Source organism: Euprymna scolopes, chromosome 24, assembly GCF_053919585.1.
Source record: "Euprymna scolopes isolate OS-2025 chromosome 24, ASM5391958v1, whole genome shotgun sequence".
NCBI classification, from domain to species: domain Eukaryota; kingdom Metazoa; phylum Mollusca; class Cephalopoda; order Sepiida; family Sepiolidae; genus Euprymna; species Euprymna scolopes.
This window is the reverse complement of record NC_136505.1, coordinates 74,594,732-74,612,343: the sequence shown is the minus strand read 5'-3', so window position 1 is coordinate 74,612,343 and position 17,612 is coordinate 74,594,732. Positions and strand designations below refer to the sequence as shown.

Here is a 17,612-nt window from a genome sequence, read left to right as displayed (position 1 = left end):
AGATGTGAATGTGATGTTGGTGTGAGAAAGACATGCAGATGTGAATGTAATGTGGGTGTTAGAAAGACATGCAGATGTGAATGTGATGTGGGTGTGAGAAAGACATGCAGATGTGAATATGATGTGGGTGTGAGAAAGACATGCAGATGTGAATGTGATGCGGGTGTGAGAAAGACATGTAGATGTGAATGTCATGTGTGCGTGAGAAAGACATGCAGATGTGAATATGATGTGGGTTTGAAAAAGACATGCAGATGTTAATGTAATGTGGGTGTTAGTAAGACATGCAGATGTGAATATGATGTGGGGGTGAGAAAGACATACAGATGTGAATGTAATGTGGGTGTGAGAAAGACATGCAGGTTTTAATGTTATGTGGGTTTGAGAAAGACATGCAGATATGAATGTGATGTTGGTGTGAGAAAGACATGCAGATATGAATGTGATGTTGGTGTGAGAAAAAAATGCAGATGTGAATGTGATGTGTGTTTGTGAAAGACATGCAGAGTAAATGTGATATGGGTGTGAGAAAGACATGCAGATGTGAATGTGATGTGGGTGAGAGAATGACATGCAAATGTGATTGTGAACAGGTGTGAGAAAGAAATGCAGATGTGAATGTGATGTTGGTGTGAGAAAGACATGCCGATGTTAATGTGATGTGGGTGTCAGAAAGACATGCCAATGTGAATGTGATGTGGGTGTGAGAAAGACATGCAGAAGTGAATTTGATGTGGGTTTGAAAAAGACATGCAGATGTGAATGTGATGTGGGGGTGAGAAAGATACAGATGTGAATGTGATGTGGGTTTGAAAAGGACATGCAGATGTGAATGTGATGCGGGTGTGAGAAAGACATGCAGATGTGAATGTGATGTGGGTGTTAGAAAGACATGCAGATGTGAATGTGATGTGGGTGTGAGAAAGACATGCAGATGTGAATGTGATGTGGGTGTTAGAAAGACATGCAGATGTGAATGTGATGTGGGTGTTAGAAAGAAGTGCAGATGTGAATGTGATGTTGGTGTGAGAAAGACATGCAGATGTGAATGTAATGTGGGTGTTAGAAAGACATGCAGATGTGAATGTGATGTGGGTGTGAGAAAGACATGCAGATGTGAATATGATGTGGGTGTGAGAAAGACATGCAGATGTGAATGTGATGCGGGTGTGAGAAAGACATGTAGATGTGAATGTCATGTGTGCGTGAGAAAGACAAACAAATGTGAATATGATGTGGGGGTGAGAAACACATGCAGATGTGAATGTTATGTGGGTTTTAGAAAGACATGCAGATGTGAATGTAATGTGGGTGTGAGAAAGACATTCCAGTGTGAATACGATGTGTGTGTTAGAAAGACATGCAGATGTGAATGTGATGTGGGTGTGACAAAGACATGCCAATGTGAATGTGATGTGGGTGTGAGAAAGACATGCAGAAGTGAATGTGATGCGGGTTTGAGAAATACATGCAGATGTTAATGTGATGTGAGTGTGAGAAAGACATGCAGATGTGAATGTGATGTGGGTTTGAGAAAGACATGCAGATGTGAATGTGATGCGGGTGTGAGAAAGACATGCAAGTTTTAATGTTATGTGGATTTGAGAAAGACATGCAGATGCGAATGTAATGTGTGTGTGAGAAAGACATGCAGATGTGAATGTGATGCGGGTGTGAGAAAGACATGTAGATGTGAATGTCATGTGTGCGTGAGAAAGACATGCAGATGTGAATATGATGTGGGTTTGAAAAAGACATGCAGATGTTAATGTAATGTGGGTGTTAGTAAGACATGCAGATGTGAATGTGATGTGGGGGTGAGAAAGACATACAGATGTGAATGTAATGTGGGTGTGAGAAAGACATGCAGGTTTTAATGTTATGTGGGTTTGAGAAAGACATGCAGATATGAATGTGATGTTGGTGTGAGAAAAAAATGCAGATGTGAATGTGATGTGTGTTTGTGAAAGACATGCAGAGTAAATGTGATATGGGTGTGAGAAAGACATGCAGATGTGAATGTGATGTGGGTGAGAGAATGACATGCAAATGTGATTGTGAACAGGTGTGAGAAAGAAATGCAGATGTGAATGTGATGTTGGTGTGAGAAAGACATGCCGATGTTAATGTGATGTGGGTGTCAGAAAGACATGCCAATGTGAGTGTGATGTGGATGTGAGAAAGACATGCAGAAGTGAATTTGATGTGGGTTTGAAAAAGACATGCAGATGTGAATGTGATGTGGGGGTGAGAAAGATACAGATGTGAATGTGATGTGGGTTTGAAAAGGACATGCAGATGTGAATGTGATGCGGGTGTGAGAAAGACATGCAGATGTGAATGTGATGTGGGTGTTAGAAAGACATGCAGATGTGAATGTGATGTGGGTGTGAGAAAGACATGCAGATGTGAATGTGATGTGGGTGTTAGAAAGACATGCAGATGTGAATGTGATGTGGGTGTTAGAAAGAAGTGCAGATGTGAATGTGATGTTGGTGTGAGAAAGACATGCAGATGTGAATGTAATGTGGGTGTTAGAAAGACATGCAGATGTGAATGTGATGTGGGTGTGAGAAAGACATGCAGATGTGAATATGATGTGGGTGTGAGAAAGACATGCAGATGTGAATGTGATACGGGTGTGAGAAAGACATGTAGATGTGAATGTCATGTGTGCGTGAGAAAGACATGCAGATGTGAATATGATGTGGGTGTGAGAAACACATGCAGATGTGAATGTTATGTGGGTTTTAGAAAGACATGCAGATGTGAATGTAATGTGGGTGTGAGAAAGACATTCCAGTGTGAATACGATGTGTGTGTTAGAAAGACATGCAGATGTGAATGTGATGTGGGTGTGACAAAGACATGCCAATGTGAATGTGATGTGGGTGTGAGAAAGACATGCAGAAGTGAATGTGATGCGGGTTTGAGAAATACATGCAGATGTTAATGTGATGTGAGTGTGAGAAAGACATGCAGATGTGAATGTGATGTGGGTTTGAGAAAGACATGCAGATGTGAATGTGATGCGGGTGTGAGAAAGACATGCAAGTTTTAATGTTATGTGGATTTGAGAAAGACATGCAGATGCGAATGTAATGTGTGTGTGAGAAAGACATGCAGATATGAATGTGATATGTGTGTGAAAAAGATATTCAGAGTGAATGTGATTTCAGTGTGAGAAAGACATGCCGATGTGAATGTGCTGTGGGTGTGAGAAAGACATGCCGATGTGAATGTGCTGTGGGTGTGAGAAAGACATGCCAATTTGAATGTGATGTGTGTGTGAGAAAGACATGCAGATGTGAATGTGATATGGGTGGGAAAAAATACAGATGTGAATGTGATGTGGGTGGGAGAAAGACATGCAGATGTGAATGTGATGTGGGTGGGAAAAAATACAGATGTGAATGTGATGTGGGTGGGAGAAAAAAATACAGATGTGAATGTGATGTGTGTTTGTGAAAGACATGCAGAGTTAATGTGATATGGGTGTGAGAAAGACATGCAGATGTGAATGTGATGTGGGTGTCAGAAAAAATGCAGATGTGAATATGATGTGGGTGTGAGAAAGACATGCAGATGTGAATGTTATGTGGGTTTTAGAAAGACATGCAGATGTGAATGTAATGTGGGTGTGAGAAAGACATGCAGATGTGAATGTAATGTGGGTGTGAGAAAGATATGCAGATGTGAATGTAATGTTGGTGTGAGAAAGACATGCCGATGTGAATGTGATGTTGGTGTGAGAAAGACATTCCGATGTGAATATGATGTGTGTGTGAGAAAGACATGTGAATGTGATGTGGGTGTGAGAAAGACATGCCAATGTGAATGTGATGTGGGTGTGAGAAAGACATGCAGAAGTGAATGTGATGCGGGTGTGAGAAAGACATGCAGATGTGAATGTTATGTGGGTTTGAGTAAGACATGCAGATGTGAATGTGATGTGGGGGTGAGCAAGACATACAGATGTGAATGTGATGCGGGTGTGAGAAAGACATGCAAGTTTTAATGTTATGTGGATTTGAGAAAGACATGCAGATGCGAATGTAATGTGTGTGTGAGAAAGACATGCAGATATAAATGTGATATGTGTGTGAAAAAGATATTCAGAGTGAATGTGATGTGGGTGTGAGAAAGACATGCCGATGTGAATGTGCTGTGGGTGTGAGAAAGACATGCCGATGTGAATGTGCTGTGGGTGTGAGAAAGACATGCCGATGTGAATGTGATGTGTGTGTGAGAAAGACATGCAGATGTGAATGTGATGTGGGTGGGAAAAAATACAGATGTGAATGTGATGTTGGTGTGAGAAAAAAATACAGATGTGAATGTGATGTGTGTTTGTGAAAGACATGCAGAGTTAATGTGATATGGGTGTGAGAAAGACATGCAGATGTGAATGTGATGTGGGTTTCAGAAAAAATGCAGATGTGAATGTGATGTGGGTGTGAGAAAGACATGCCGATGTGAATGTGATGTGGGTGAGAGAAAGACATGCCGATGTGAATGTGATGTGGATGTGAGAATAAATGCAGGTGTGAATGTGATGTGGGTGAGAGAAAGACATGCAGAGTGAATGTGATGTGGGTGTGAGAACGATGTGAGAGTAGCATGTAAGTGTGAAACAATGGTAGAATGGAAGTCAGTTGACATAAAGTGTGATCAAAGGGGAAGAAGATTAAAAACATTTAATGTTTTTTGGTGCTCGTTGAGATTAACCTTTTAAACCAACGCATTTCAGGGTAAAACATTATTATTTACTTATGTGTCATGTCGAATTAGTATAAATTCGAAAAATGATGAAAAACGATCCCATAGAAAAATACTTGTAAGTCAAAATAGAATTGATCGAATTATCAAGTTTTATCATGTTTTAATGTGGAAGAGTTGTGCGACGAATTCAATATGACAAACTCATTTATTTCCTTTGATGTAAACTGACTTGATGTAAGGCTGCACCATTTTTAAACATGACATAATTGTAGATGATATTTTGTTAACAATATCGTCTAACACATCTTCGACTGGATCACTTTTTGTTCTCTTTGAAATTGATATGGAAGTACACAAAATATATATTCACTTGAAATGCGTTCCATTAAAAGATCACCAATCTACATAAGCACCTTTTTTAAAGGTGGATGTGTGCGAGCGTTTTTCAGAACTAATATGTAGATGTGGAAATTACTAATTTGATTTCTAACTTTCGAAACTTTAAAAAATATTCGCAAAATCTCACTGGCCCACAAAACATTGCATTGAAGTGAAGACACTTTGCATTGAAGTGAAACAGTTTTGATTGAGTTGAACCATAAGTTTTTTCTGTATTAATTGAACCAGAAATTCTGTGTTGAGCCATCTGCGTACAAACAATTAAAAATAATTTTATTTAAATGTCCTAAAGTGAATATCCGTTTCTCTGTACATCATACAGGAGTAACGCGACCTTCGTACAATCCCGGACAATATAAAATATTTAACAGTCCTTTCATATAACAGAGGCTCGGTTGCAAAGGATTTCTGTCCGTTTATAAGCATAACTGAATCATAATCCGAATGCATTTAAACTTTAATTCAAGTAAAAAAAATATTTCTAATCAAAATGTGAAAAGCAACAAAATCATGTTCTAATTTCAAAGTATCACAATGTAAACGAATACAATGTAAACGAATACAATGTAAACGAATACAATGTAAACGAATACAGACTTTTTCTATCCATAAAAACTTTTAAATGGATTACAATATTAAATACTAGATGTTTTAACCTGTTAAAACCATACAAAAGTTATAGCCCATTGACTTCGGATGAGTGCTTTATGCGAAGTTGATGGTTGAATATTGTTAAATTTGTGCCCATTTTTGTATTAAATACTAATCTTTATTAGCCCCTAACTGTGGATCGAACGCATATCATAATAGCTAGTTCGCTGCAACTTGTCATAAAAAAGGTCTATAAAAAATTGCAACCAGATCGGTACTGTAGTTTCCGAGAAAAAGTGAAATGGACAGACAAACAGACAGACTAAGAGAAATATAATACAGAGATGTTGTGACTCTTCAAAATTCAAATTTAAACTGGCGAGTAGAAAGGCATTGTTGGTTGGAAGTAAAGTTCAAGAGCAAGAGTTGCTGAAAGAAGCAGCTACAGTTTTATTTGTTTCTATATGTTTATGCAAGATTGTGGGGCTGGGACAGAGGCTAAGGCTTGGCAAATAGTGTGTGAGCTATTCAAGTAAAGGTTCTTTTTGGGCCCCGCCCAAGAGGGAGAAGCTAGTGATTGCTACACCAGCCCAGACATGGCAGCAATACTCTGCATGAGCGAATGGTGGCCTAGTAGACATATATGATACTGACGGGTGTTAAAAGTTTTCTAACTTGGTAGAGAGAGCTCACTTTCCTTGTTGTAATATCTTTTTTGTATTTGCTTCAATTCATGTTATCTTCCAATTCTATGAATGTTAAGCCGAGTAGTCTGAATGATGAACTCTCAGGTAGAGTGATATTAGTCATAGCTATTGATGGTTGAAAAGGTTTCTTATGATTGTTGAAGGAATTTGTCATAGTAGCATTAAATATTTAACCTACAAGTTAATATTATGTAGGCAAAAATGGTAAAAAAAATAGGGGGGGGGCGTAGTTTTGAAAGTCAGTTTATCATTTTTTTTTGTAGTTCTCTGACTTCTTATTGATTGTATTTGAAAGATTAAAAATTAAAGTTAATTTCCAAAAAGAAAAATAATATTTTTATATGTGAAAAAAGTTATTGAAAAATGTTTTCACGGCAAGCTAATTCAGCTAAATTTTGAAGTTAAATAAATTCATTGTAAAAATCCTTTGAAAGATAAATATTAGTTTCCTGAGTCTATTTCAAAGATAATTAGTAAAGTCCTAAGATATCGAATTAAATAAAATAAACACCTTGTTTGTACAAAAAAAAAGTAGCTTAATTAGCTCTCAAAAGTGAGAGATTTTCGCTTCGTTCAATTGAAAGAAAACAAAGTCCTCGTCATATAGATTATATAGAAGCCCAAAATTTCAAACAGTCGAAAAGCTGTCTGAAAATGACGTCTGGTAGTTTAAAGGGAAGTAGGGGTGCTGTTTTCTGTTTTTCTTTCCCAGCCATGCCTCCATACATTCCAATTGTGAACGTTTGCCTAATTTTTACCATTTTTTAATTTAATTATTTTTTCTGTTATGCTTTTAAATTAAAAAGAATTATTTTTCAAGATTATATAAAAATTATGCCATGGGAAAAGTTTCACATTCATTCAAGCAAGAAATACATTAGAATCTTGCATATAAAAATTATGCGAAACTTGTAATTAAAAAAAAAAGTAGAAATATTTTTTGTAATTATAATTTTTGTATGAAAATATTAAATAAATAATGCTTAATTCAATGATAATATCAGTAGTTCGAAAAATTATTTTTTTTTCAAGTTATATCGAATTCATTAGTACGGACTTTAGGGGCTTTTTCCATAATGTTCCTGAAAAAAATAATTTTTTTTTAAATTGTTACAATTCACGATGAATTTATTTTTGCTTTTTTAAAAATAAAATTTTCATTAAAAATGAATTGATGCATTTTATTTACTACTGAAAACTATAACTTTAGTAAAGGTATTTTTTGTTTAAACAAAATAATACATTTCCACTAAGATTTAAATAAAAATAACGGGTTCATTATATTCCGTGATCATTATTTGATAAATACTGAAAATCTCAGTAAAATTAGTTAATTTCCTAATTTTTGGTGAATTTTTAAGTAAAGGGAGTGGTCAAAATGATTATACATTTTGAGCTCCGGCATTCATTTTGCACGTACCTAATATCATATTATACATGTTATTAACTTGTTAGTATGTAATACATGTTAATACAATATTAAACCTTCACTTACGCCACCATTCAATGACAGAAAGGAGGATTTTGCCATCGCATTGGATATGTGTGCATTCATTTCTCCCTTTTTTTTTTTTAATTTTTTTTTTCTTCCTTTGAAGATTGTAATATGGGGCAGCCAAACCAGCTGCCAACATTGCTTTGCTTTTTATTGAAACTAACCGAGAGCTCTTTTTAATATCCATGCTGTTCCCTTAAGTGCAATTGTCTGGATCTCTTCTGCACTTGGTTCACCAGGAATATTAGTTCCCTCATGTATAGAATAGAGCGTGTTGTTATCAACAAATATACAATAGCATCAAGGATATCGTTTAAGAATGTTAGTAATAATAAAGGTTTGATTGGATCAACCCATAACAATAAAAGTATGGGAGGATGGAACGTTGGTTGATCCTCATTCAATCCCAGTCAAAGTCGGGTTTCCATGCAACGTTGGGTTTCCATATATATGTTAATATATTTTCGTCTGTCTCAAATCTAAATGCAACATATTGAATAGATAATTTAAAGCATCAGTAAAACGTTCAACCTTGTCAACAAAGTATTTTAATAATTACAAGCCGTGCGTATGTGGTCTCCCTCTGGTGCGGCATGTGAGATAACGCCACCAAAAATAATGAAAAAATGATGAATGTGTTAAGTTGCCTTAACATTTTCGCCAAGTTTCAGAAAAATCTAATGGATGGGGTAAAAAGTGTCATTTTTTGCAATTTTGGGGCATTTGTGACCCCTTTTGAGCTCATGGGAACGCTGAATCCCAGTGAAAAAGGACAAACGGTGCAGTTTCACGCCTTAAGACATGTATATTTGAATTCAGCACCATGGAAAACCACTGTATAGACATACATAACAAGTTTTTGAGTAATATGAAAAAAGAGCTCCAAAAAGCCATGTTTTTTTTTTTTTTTTTTTTTAGCCCTAAATGTCCTAGAGGGATGTGAACCATAATTTTGCCAGGGTCATGCATACTGAATTTATATATTTTATAACAATGGGCTCCACATTTTGGCCAGGTTTCAGGAAAATCTAATGAATGGCTATGGGGCAAAAGTGTAATTTTTAGCCATTTTGGGTCATTTTTGACCCCTCTTGAGCCCCTGGGGATGCCAAATGCCAGTGTAAATGAATAATGATGCAGTTTCAGGCCTTAACACATATATATTTGAGTTGACCACCGTGAAAAACCACTATATATTCAGACAAATGAAGTTTTTGTTGAGAAATATGAAAAAAGAGCCACAAAAATAAGCGTTTTTAGCACTAAAAGTCCCCGGAGACGCGGACCGGAATTTTGCCAGGGTTGGACATACTGGATTTATATTAAGAACAATGGGGCAATGGGCTGCTCCACATTTTGGCCAAGTTTCAGAGACATCTAATGGATGGATCAAAAGTTATGAGGCAAAACATGACATTTTTTACCATTTTGGGATATTTTTGACCTCTTTTGGGCCCCTAGAGACGCAATGGGAATTTTGGCAAAAAAAAAAAAAAAAAAAAAAATTTTTACCGTGCACAGCACATCTATTTAATGAAATATAATTTGTGGCAAAATTTGAGGAAAAACTAATACACGGTTATCTGGCAATCATCCGGAATAACGGAAGCACGGACGTACGGACGGAACGCACGGACGCACGAATGCCACTGAAAACATAGATCCTTCTCCGATAAATCGGGGGACCAATAAATAGTGTTTGTCTTCGTCAGATTCACTTACTATTTTTTGTGCCTTCCTAATTGATGAGGTTTATGCAAAGAAACACACATCCACATTCCACAAGCATGCTTCTTTTTTCTTTCGTTGGGAATGTTTTCAATTATTTACCTTCCCATGAGAAAAAAAGTGGCAGGATTGCAGTTTACAGGGAAATCAAGGGACGCAACTCCTGCCAAACTAAAAAGGACGCAAACAGAATCACCGGGGGGCACCTGTTTCAATTTTTCTTTTTCTCGTTAATTTAAATGAACTGTTTGAATAAGTTATTTTTTTAACAAAGGAAGAACATAGAACTTTATAAAACAGTTATAAATTATTTTAAGAAAGAATTATTTTAATAACATAGAATTATTTGAAGAACATAGAATTTTATTAAACAGTTAATTTTTAAAACGAAAAACAGTTATGAATTATTTTAAGAAAGAATTATTTGAAGAACATAGAATTATTTTAAGAACATAGAACTTTATTAAACAGTTAATTTTTAAAGCGAATACTGTTCGCGGATGCATCTGATGATTCGTGGAAAACATTCACCCTTCTCTCTTTTTCGCCATAAAAATTCCATCAGATGCAAGCCGAACATATTTTGTCGATTCCCGAACTTTCGTATATGTTTTTTGGCGTGTGACCATAGTCCTTCAATAGTTTGTGTGTGCACTGAAGGGTCCAACGGATCAACGAAGTTGTCTTCGTGGACGACAGTGTCGTGCTCATAAATTCCTTGAGCGAGTCGATCAAGTCCTTGGTAAGCCGCCCAACCGTCAGAAATAATTCTTGTTCCTGGCAGGCACCATGAATTTATGATTGGAAACAGGGTATCTCGATCCCTATTTTCCACTATTGCGAAATTGCACAAATTCGAGCCTCTTTCCACTGCGCCAAAAAGCCAAACGCCCTTCCTCACACGTCCCCTATTATACTTTCGTCGGAAAAAATATGACTCATCCACCTCCACTTCTTTAGGTGTCGAATGTTCGTCTCTCCCACCTAACATGATGGGATGGTCCAGCATGTCCTGTTCACAGACTTCTCTTATGAATGACATCCAATCTACGATTGTATGGTTACTCACACTTGCTTCCTGTTTAATTTTAATCTGCGGCATCTCCATGCTCCAACTGAGCAAAATAACTAAAATCTGCTTTATTGTTAGATGACTTCTCTGTAAGAAGGAACCCATCCTTCGCAAACCACCCTTCTTACAGACAGGACACTTCCACGCAAAACCATCCCCTTTGGCTCCGTTTTTATAGAGAATTCGATCTCTCTCACACGAGCTGCAGAAACTCCTATTCGGTATGAGTCCCAATGAGGCCGCTGTTTGTAACTGTACCTCGTTATTTGGTGGCAGCAAATTATACAAATGCTCATAGGTCCACTTCTGCTCTTCCACTTCAGTCGTAGACATAACGTGGTCAACGATAGTAGTTCTCATTTTGGTAAAAAAAATAAAAACGTAAAGAATACAAGTATAATAAAAGATTGTAAAAACAAAAAATTAAAGAAGAAAATAATTTAGAAGTAAAACGAATAAAAAACAAAGGAATTAGAAAGAAATGAAATTAGAAAGAAATCTTAAAACTTGTTATATTATTCCACGTGTAGTAGGTTCGGTTAAAATTCGTAATTTAAAAATTGAAACAGGTGCCCCCCGGTGATTCTGTTTGCGTCCTTTTTAGTTTGGCAGGAGTTGCGTCCCTTGATTTCCCTGTAAACTGCAATCCTGCCAAAAATAAGATACAGAGTCAGTTTTAAATGTGTGTATGCGTGCGCGCGCACGCACACACACGCACACACACACACACACACACACACACACACACACACACACACACAAAATAAAAGATTCGTCGGATTTAGACGGACACATTTTTTTTTTTAATTTCCTATTCCTGTGACTGCTTATAAAATCCAAAGGGAGATAATTAAGTTTTCATATCGAAATTATCTTCCCTGGACAACCACTGAAACAAATTTATTTTGTAAATAAATTTGTTTCAGTGGTTGCCATTTACATTTACTTCATTTACGACATTGATTTCCGTGGACGTGATATCCAACCATCATCATGTATTTATTGACAACAGTATTTATTCGTTCTTTTTTTTTTCTTTTTTTTTTTTTAGAGTGGTAAATTGTTAAATCAAGGGAGATAACTTATCTGAATTTGTGTATGCTGAAATTCATTTTATTCGAAATAAAATACGTGGATAAAATAAGTATAAGTAAAATCAGATTAAAAATTGAAAACATCCAATTTTACTTCCCTCCCTCAGTAGTAGTCATTACAAAATTACAATTTCATGACAGAAGTGTATCAGTTGTGATATGATATATTGGATGACTTGGCTCTATTTTACAATTTGTCACCGTTCTGAGAGAGACAATTATGGTATGAAAACAGAAACGATTCTCTTAATAGTCGCGTAAAAAGTACATTTTGTATTATTACTGTTATAAACTTTTTGTACATTAAAAAAAAAAGATTCGTCACAGCTTTTTTTTTGTGTAATGTTTTGATTTAATAAAAATATCATCGGTTTGAACATCCTAAATTATGAGATGAAAAAAAAATGGACGAATCTCTTAGTAAAAGAGTCCTCAGAACAATGCCAAACTGTAAAACAAATAATACAATCAAACAAATTGAAATATATTGCAAATTTTCCATTCTTTTGTAACAGGAAATTGATTTTTTTCATTTTTACCTTTTAAATTAGTAGAAATTTATAACAAATTCAATATCATAGTAAAGGCACATGCAATGTTGCTGAAGAAATTGTATTTTATACAACGGTGCCAGAGTAATTTCTGAAGGTAACTATGGACATATACAGTTATTTACTCGGAATTTTACCTTACAAAGACTTCATCAGCTTTCAACATTGTTTTTTTTATGTGTTGTGAGGTCCCTATGAAAAGAGTGCACGATAATTTACACAGTGGTTTAATGTGCAAAAATCAGAAAATAAATCAATGTTTGCAAACTACAACAAAAAAAAATAATCTGCAATATTACAAAAAATCAAAAACAAAAAACAAAGAAAAACAAAAAATGATAAAAATTTGAACACTTACGGCGATCATCATCTTGGATTCACGTCAAGACGGATCGCTGCACCAACTGATACAAAAAATTGTAACATTTTGTTTTTTTTTTTATGATTTTATGCCAAGTTTCATCTACTCTAATTCATACTAAAAGTTGGACAAGCTTTGAGTACGGGAAAGTTTCAACTTTTGAAATTGAACATTTTCGACCTACAAGTCATTTCCCATTACATTTTAAAACACTAACTCAGTCAGTTTTCATGATAAATAAATGTTGCTTTTTTTGCCCATGTTTTCAGGACCAAACTTTCACATGAATTGGTTGCCAGTGATGTTGAATACCCCTTATACGATATCTATGGTTACCCCTACCCCACCCCGATTCATACAAGTTATAATGTTTTTTCAAAGTTCTTCACACTTCAACTACATAATCTATGAGTGGAGCATTTTTCACATTGTCACAATTGCTATTTGGCAATGTCCACTTGCACTGGTACATTCTATTTCATGCGCTCTCCAGGTACACCCTAGGGTATTGCATTCTCCCAAACAGTTGCAATGAATTATCCGAATCAGTTCATCTGAAACATGACTTTTGTCTGTCATTATCGGAACAAGTTTGTCCCCTTTTACCTCCCATCCTCACTCAAATGGTGACATTTTATCACTCCATCCCCTCCATAACCTGATAGTAAATACACAGAGAATGAAATCTACAGAGAGATGCATTTGGAGGGAAGCATTCTGGCAGGACAATTGTCCTTGCAACTTTCTTGCAGAGCATATTGTATTTAATTGATGCCAGTGAGTCTTTCTGATCTTCATTAAACAGTTCTATCATTGTCATAGAACCATCAGTTTGCACAACATCCTGCATTTGTTTTGGTTGAGAGACTGCTTTTGAACAATCTTTCATAGTCTTTTTTCCTTTGATAATTCACTGGAACCCTGACCTTTTCCAATCCCAAGCACCTGGACACCGAATCACATCCTGTAAAGGCATGCAAAAACAATAAATCATTTCAAACTGCTTTACCAAACACACGTTTGAGAACCTTGATATCATAGATGTAGGATTTCAACTATGGAAATAGAATGTAGTACATTTGAAAACATCTGTATGAAACAGCAAGAGAACTAGAAGATCTGTGTCTTCTTCAATAAGGCTTGTCGATTTGAAAGATTCGTCTGCAATCTCAACGTCAGCATCTCCTTCTTGAATAACATCACATCCTTTCTGTTTCATTCGTTTCATGATCAGCTGGATCAGTGCCTGTTTGCTTGCCTCATTTGACAAAAAGTCATCCTTTTTCCCAGAAAATACTATTACCTCGGTAATATTCACCTTCTTTACATTCAACTTTTGACTTTACCTCTGATGCGCACAGTCCTTTATACTTGATCCAACATCATAACCATCAAACACCACAGTCACTCTTCCATAGTTTTTGACAGTGAATGAAGAATAATCGTCTGGAATTGAATTGTAGGTGTGTCTGTCCTTTCATTTCAGACGGTGAAGAAGAAGTCCTCCATCTAGTATGTTGTGCATCCATTTCTTGTACAATGTCTACCGATTTCACAGAAGTTTTGCACATCGATGTCTTCATTGGCATTAATACCTGTAATGATATTGAATAACGATTCATCAGTTTAAGACGATGTAATACTGTTTAGTTTTTGCAACTTTTCTGAGATCTATCTCATCTCTTTTAACTGAGAGGCAGACAACTTCTTATATTGTTCACTTATTACGTAACTTTTTTAAGTAAAACCTTGCATGGTGAGATTGTAAAAGGATGACACAGTGGATGACATGGCCCAGACCGTTCTCTGGTGCTTGGACATCCAACTCCCTTGTCAACCCACCTTGGCTTTTGAGTGAGCACATTAGTGTCTGCTCGATCACAACATTGGAACAACACCAGCCTAGTATTGGCTGTTGCCCCAGATTATGTGAAATAGAGTGGAACTTGTGATGTACTTCCGGATTGTCATCTTTCAAGGCATAAATCTTCTCGAGATATACACAAACCGACTTCAGATAATTTGGATAGCGAATATTGGCAGGAAGGTGAAACAGTACTGAGATGCATCTCCCCAAATCCCATTCGATCGTCTGAAACAAACTATACTTAGCATGTGCTTATAGGTTATCCATAGTTTACTGGTTTTGGAGGTCCTTGACAGTTCATCCTTTTTCTCAGTTAAAGAGCTGTAAATTCTGTCTATACAATGAGTCTAAATCACACTCTCCAATGTCAATCAACATATACAATCGCTCAAGTTCCTCCACTTGATCCTGAAAACCAGGTTCATCTTCCATGATCTTGGCAACAATCTGACTTGTTAGACACTGATCCACCACCAGGTGGTCAGAAAATGCTCGTTACACTGCCTTTTTGCTCATTATGTATATGACAACATCTTCACCACATTCTGTCTCCATGATCTTGGCAACAATCTGACTTGTTAGACACTGATCCACCACCAGGTGGTCAGAAAATGCTCGTTACACTGCCTTTTTGCTCATTATGTATATGACAACATCTTCACCACATTCTGTCTCCATGATCTTGAATCCAGTACCATCCATCTAGGTCCCAATGGTGCCCAATGGTTCCTCTAGGATCTCACAAACACTCTCAAATGCCTCATCATGATCGCTATCTTTTGATCTTCCACTATTTGGTCGTTTGGTGAATTTAGCTGATGTAAATTGTCTTGGAATATTCCGCATTGTAAGGAAGTTGATGCTACATAACTCGTGGTAAACACAGTTTGCTGTGTGAAGATCACCATCAAAATATTCGATCCGGCTTTGAACAGCAGTTTCCCATTCACCCCCTTCTGGTTTTGCAATTGCAAAAGACTAATATAGTTTGAATAAATGTATCTGTGTTCACACAGAAAATCCTTTTGTCATGTTTTGTTTTGAGTCTTTTTCCGAAGTAACAGTTCAACAGAATAAGCAATGTGTTCTACTGTCATGTGGTTCCAGAGAAACAAGAGCCTCCTTTTCAATGGTCGAGCAGAATCGCCCATGCTGGAGACAATAGCAATGTCCTTTTTGATGATATGTTTTACTCAACACTTTTGCTTCAACCTTGATTTTCAAACCCTTTCGATACTTACATGGTTGATGTTTTCAGCCCCTTTTCCTAAAACTACCACGGTCTCTTCACTGTCAAAAGCTCGTTCACATAAAGGAAAGTTTCTGTGTTGACTGAATTCATGTTTTACCCTGAAAATATATGTATACAGTGTATTAGTATATGCCTGCATGTGAATCAGGTTAAGTGAAACACTACAATGTGAGCAAAAAAAAGCAGAGCATTCTCCTCTTATCTCCAAACGGGCTAGGTTTTAATAGCAAATGCACATCACATAACTTGGGATCCATACCGAAATTATGCCACATTTTGGCCCACTCTGTAGAAGTGGCTGAGAGAAGGGGGAGGGTTAGCCTTAAATATGGTATAAAAGGTGATTCAACCATTTCATGTGAAACATTGACTCTGAAAACATGGGTAAAAAATGGCAAGATTTATTGCTTTATCATGAAAACTGGTCGAGTAAGTGTTTTTAAAACGTAACAGAAAATGACATATTATTTAGTTGGAATTCATTATTGAGATGAGTATTATTTATTAATTTTATTTATTGCGGACTATTATCCTCATCTTTTCTTAGTTGTTTCACGACGTTTCGGCCAACTATTCCTCTTGCCTGGTAACCATGATGGATAGAAACTCTGAATCTCCTGACTGCATTCACTGCAATTACTGCCTTCCGTAGTTGTTGTCGTCTCACCACGTTTTGGCCAAGTAAGCCTCTGCCACGCTTTGGGTAGGATTGAAACCACTATCTCCAGACAATCTCACCTGGATGACAACAACTACGGAAGGCATTAATTGCAGTGAATGCAGTCAAGAGATTCAGAGTTCCTATCCGTCACAGTTACCACCTGACGAAGGCCAGGGGAATAGTTGACCGATATGTAATGAAACAACTAAGAGAAGATGAGAATAATAGTCCGCAATAAATAAAATTAGAAAATGACTTGTAATAAATAAAATTAGAAAATAACTTGTAATAAATAAAATTAGAAAATGACTTGTAAGTCAAAAATGTTCAACTTTGAAATTTGAATCTTTCCCATGTTTAAATCTTGTCTAGCTTATAGTATGATGTAGAATAGAAAAGTAACCCAACAACCAAAAATTGCATTTTTTTTGTGGTTGGGTTACTTTAGCGTTATATTATACTCTTGCATAGTCCTGAGTTTTCCTTGCACGAGACTCTTGTTTTCTCTTTTATCTTTTCTGGTTATGATAGAGCACGTTACTTATATGTACGAAATATCTAAATAAAATATGTTTTATATTTTGCAGATGAGCGTCACGAATTTGTGGTTTCTTCAACAGTACGAGGCTGTTTGAGTGATTCCCTTTCACCAAACCATGTTAATTGTACTGAAAGCGCAACGGAAATAACCTGTAATTACATTTGTAAAGGCGAGAAATGCAACAACCAAGACTTGTCATACAAGAAACCATCAAATAACAATGGCACAACTTCAGCTTTTACTCACAACATGGTTGCCTTTGTGCTTACAACAATCCTTTCGTTAAAACTTTTTTTTCTTAATTAAATGTTTATTTCTTATTTCCAAAGTTTAATAAAATTCTTTGTGTAAAGTATCCCGTAAATTTTTACCATATTTATTTGTTTTATGACATAGCAACTCTTTTCAGGATTTAATAATGTGATAATTTATTATTATTATTATTGTTGTTGTTGATTTTGTTGTTGTTGTCGTCGTCGTCGTCGTCGTCGTCATTATTATTATTATTCACTGACTAGGAGTGCTCACACAGGCCATCATCAGAGATTGTTCACGAACAACACCTTATGGG

The 17,612-nt window shown here is 36.2% G+C and overlaps 1 protein-coding gene across 2 annotated transcripts in view; it reads left to right on the top strand.

The window, feature by feature from the left end:
- LOC145246767 (uncharacterized) overlaps nucleotides 1–17,396 on the top strand; it is a 108,702-nt gene extending 91,306 nt beyond the window's left edge. For both annotated transcript variants that reach the window (XM_080108546.1, XM_080108547.1), the window contains exon 4: nucleotides 17,088–17,396. In XM_080108546.1, coding sequence (XP_079964672.1) covers nucleotides 17,088–17,347 — 260 coding nt within the window. In that variant the 3' untranslated portion in view covers nucleotides 17,348–17,396. The remainder of the gene's footprint in view (nucleotides 1–17,087) is intronic.
- The last annotated feature ends 216 nt before the right edge of the window (nucleotides 17,397–17,612 follow it).